The 3383-nt window shown below is 28.6% G+C and overlaps 1 protein-coding gene across 1 annotated transcript; it reads right to left on the reverse strand.

Annotated features, from left to right (window-relative positions):
* Window positions 1-693: 693 nt before the first annotated feature.
* LOC118482849 lies at window positions 694-2618 on the reverse strand. The gene is made up of 7 exons (XM_035978491.1): window positions 2300-2618; window positions 2081-2197; window positions 1913-1969; window positions 1704-1760; window positions 1410-1478; window positions 1161-1292; window positions 694-1055 (listed from the first exon to the last, which is right to left on the reverse strand). Exons 1-7 carry the CDS (start codon window positions 2528-2530, stop codon window positions 777-779), a joined length of 942 nt encoding a protein of 313 aa, XP_035834384.1. The 5' UTR covers window positions 2531-2618; the 3' UTR covers window positions 694-776.
* Between the last annotated feature and the right edge of the window lie 765 nt (window positions 2619-3383).

The following is a 3383-nucleotide window of genomic DNA, read 5'->3' on the forward strand; positions in this document are numbered from 1 at the left end:
ACACATACCCAAACGTTATCAAGCATGTGATAATATAGGCTTATTAGTTTCAAAACATATTAGATAATCCATGGTGATTAGTTACATAAACAACAATGTCATAAAGATGTAAAAATAAAAGTTTCTTATACATTAATAGGTTTAATAAACATACACAATTTAATTATCTTACCTTGTAGATTTAATCCACGATCAAGACCAGCTGAGTTGATTTTGATTCGGACAACTTAGATATATAAACAAACTCTTTTGTTATTATATACAAAAACGAATTTCAGAATATATATATATATATAGGAGACATCTAGTAACATATAAAAATTCAATGTTATTACATATCTTTTGAAATTTTATATAACAAATAAAGATACATATTTCCAAATATGTATTGATAGAAATCAATTGTAATTATTCCATTATAATTTGTTAGAATTAGATGGAAGTTTCTAAAAATAAAATATCATTACGAAAATAAAATCATTCTTGAAGAACCATGATAAAAGTCAAATGTTATTGAATTAAAAAAAAAGAGATTTCTTCATAATCATCGATATATATTTAGGTTTAATTTATTATTTTTTTATTATTTAGGTTATATGCTAACATAACCTGAATTTCACATACCCACATCATAAGCATATTAACAACATATACATATTATCAAAAGACATGTCTAACAAACCATAAGTACTATCCCAAAGTATGAAAACAAAGCAACGATAAAACCACATCTAATATTCATACTTAACCATCTAACATAACATAATAACCAACTTTCACGAACGACCTCTTTTCTTTGTGATCTTGGGTACGACTTTGGTCAACATCAAACGCTTAGAAGGCTTGACGTACGTAAAGAAAAGAGTAGAACCGAAGTCGATGTAATTCAATTTCAAGAAAGCTGGCCACTTTTTAAAACCATATCTGAAACCCTTCCCAGACTTCTCGCCTCTTGTGCCCAACTTAAGTAGTTCACATTTTTCGTTCTGAACTGTAACATGGCGCAAGTTGTGAAGAGAAAGACACAGATGGCTTGAAACATCAGTCGGTAAACGCTGAGAAAAATATAAAAGGATTAATTACCTTATTGATTAAAAAAAAGAGTAGAGCCGAACTGTATTATGTGCTATTAGAAGGAAACAAAAAATTATAAAGTATACCAGTCTGCTTTCGGCTTTCTTGGTGAATTTAATAACACCAGTTTGTTTTAACTTTTTTGATGTAGAGCATTTACGGCCAACTTGAAGGGCGGTTGATGTTGTGGATCTGAATGACTTAGACTTTACTTTAGCCTACATAATTGAATAAGACACAATAAATGTAAACATAATATACATAAAATTTTACAACAATAAGATACACGGCCCTTTAAATAATAAAAGTAAGAATTCATGGTTACGGTATCTTACTTGAGAGACAACGTGAGAAGACAGATTTTGCTCAGAAACATAATCAGCTGATTTTCCTTTTCGTTCAACCTAAAGAAAATAAAACAATTAACATATTCATATAGAAGGAAATAATTAAATGAATTATATACTAATTAAGCATGTTTTTATACATGTAATGTGTTGTTTGGTATGAAAAAAGATTTCTAAACAACATCAAACTGGCTTTTCACATTAACAAAAACGAAACTTGAAAATATTATTTTTTTATATAGAAATAAAAACATCAAACTATATTATCTAATCATAAACAACCTTTGTCGAAAGCCCTTTATCTCCAACATAAAACTTTGATTTGAGCTTAGGATGAACCTACAAAACCATAAAAGATTTATCTTATTACATTTAAAAAAAAATTCATTAAAAGGATTACATAATGGAAAACGAATACACCGAATAGAATAAAAAGTTTATTATATGTATTGAAATTAACTATTAAATTAAATTAGTATATAACAAACAACCTTTGCAGATACAGTCTCGTGACCAAAAACAATCTTTGACTTTCCTTTTGGGTCATTCTACATAATAAAAATGAATGATAAACATATAAGTATAGAAGAAAGTAATTAGAAGCATTATATAATATATATATATATATATATATATAAGGCACATTGTGAATCACTTACATTAGACCGATACGAATCAAAGGAAGATGAAAGGCGGTTAGATTCACCAACTATATGACCACCAAGATCTTCATCAACATCACTTTCGTTGGTAATCACCTTCTCTTTGTGTTCCGACTACAAAAAAATAATATTCAAAAAACCAACAATGTTAACTTCAAGAATAACTAATTACTTCATATTATGAAAAAAATATATTGTAAGCATAATAACACTAACCGCAAGCAGTAAATCAAATCCATCATCTCCGTAAATAGGATCATCCAACACAACGACGTCAACCTTCTTGAAATACATTTGAGTACCAGTTTCATGATTAAAAACGGACAACTCAAAAGTCTCATATCCAGCCATTGTAAAAATAAAAGTAGTCCGGGAATCTAATTCAAGATCCCTAATCAACTTAGACCATCCATCAGTGAAAGCACATTTGTCGGACAACGCTTCCATCTTCACATTCCAAAACCTATCACCGAGATAAAGAGTTGTTGATCCACCTTTATAACTGCTGCCATAAAACTGTCCCCAGAATTTGTCCGCCATGAGCTGTAAATTTGTTAACAATTATGTTAAACAAAATATGCACAAAAAAATTTGACATAAAAAAGTAATTATTTTATATACAGTACTTACAATGAAATCATCATCAACTCTAATGGAAGTGATAAAAGAGTTATCCAAAACACATGACTTAAAGACATCGAGATACCATGTAGATGGTCCAAGACTGTTGAACAACAGATAATCATTTTTTTGTAAACCACTGTCCGTAACGACTTTACCAAACCCATCACCTAAAACAGGACCCAACCCATATTTTTCAATTTCAACAATCCATAAATTGTCAGCAGCAAAAATTTTAATACGATCACCATATGGGAATTGTTCTCCCCACAGTAATGTAGCAAAATCATTCGGTATTTCCTATAATTTGAAACATAAGACATATAAGTATCAACATATTTTTTTGTAAACATAATAACAAAAAGTACATACCACTTTTGTAGGATGATGAACATCGACTAACTTCAAGAAAGAACAACTACTTCTCTTTTGATCCATATCTGTAAAATTATTATCAACATTTTTTTAGAGCAAGAAATAAAATGATAACATTACAAAATAAACACATTCAAAATAAATAAAATATTTTATTCTTCCAATTAACAATGACTAAAGATGGAAAAATATTACTGACAAATAAAGAAAGTATATATATAAATCAATAGTAGAAACAATAACCAAATTTGACTACCCTATTTTCTGTGAACGTAAATTTTAATCACATTATTATCAAATAATT

The sequence above is a fragment of the Helianthus annuus genome, chromosome 10, assembly GCF_002127325.2.
Source record: "Helianthus annuus cultivar XRQ/B chromosome 10, HanXRQr2.0-SUNRISE, whole genome shotgun sequence".
NCBI lineage: Eukaryota > Viridiplantae > Streptophyta > Magnoliopsida > Asterales > Asteraceae > Helianthus > Helianthus annuus.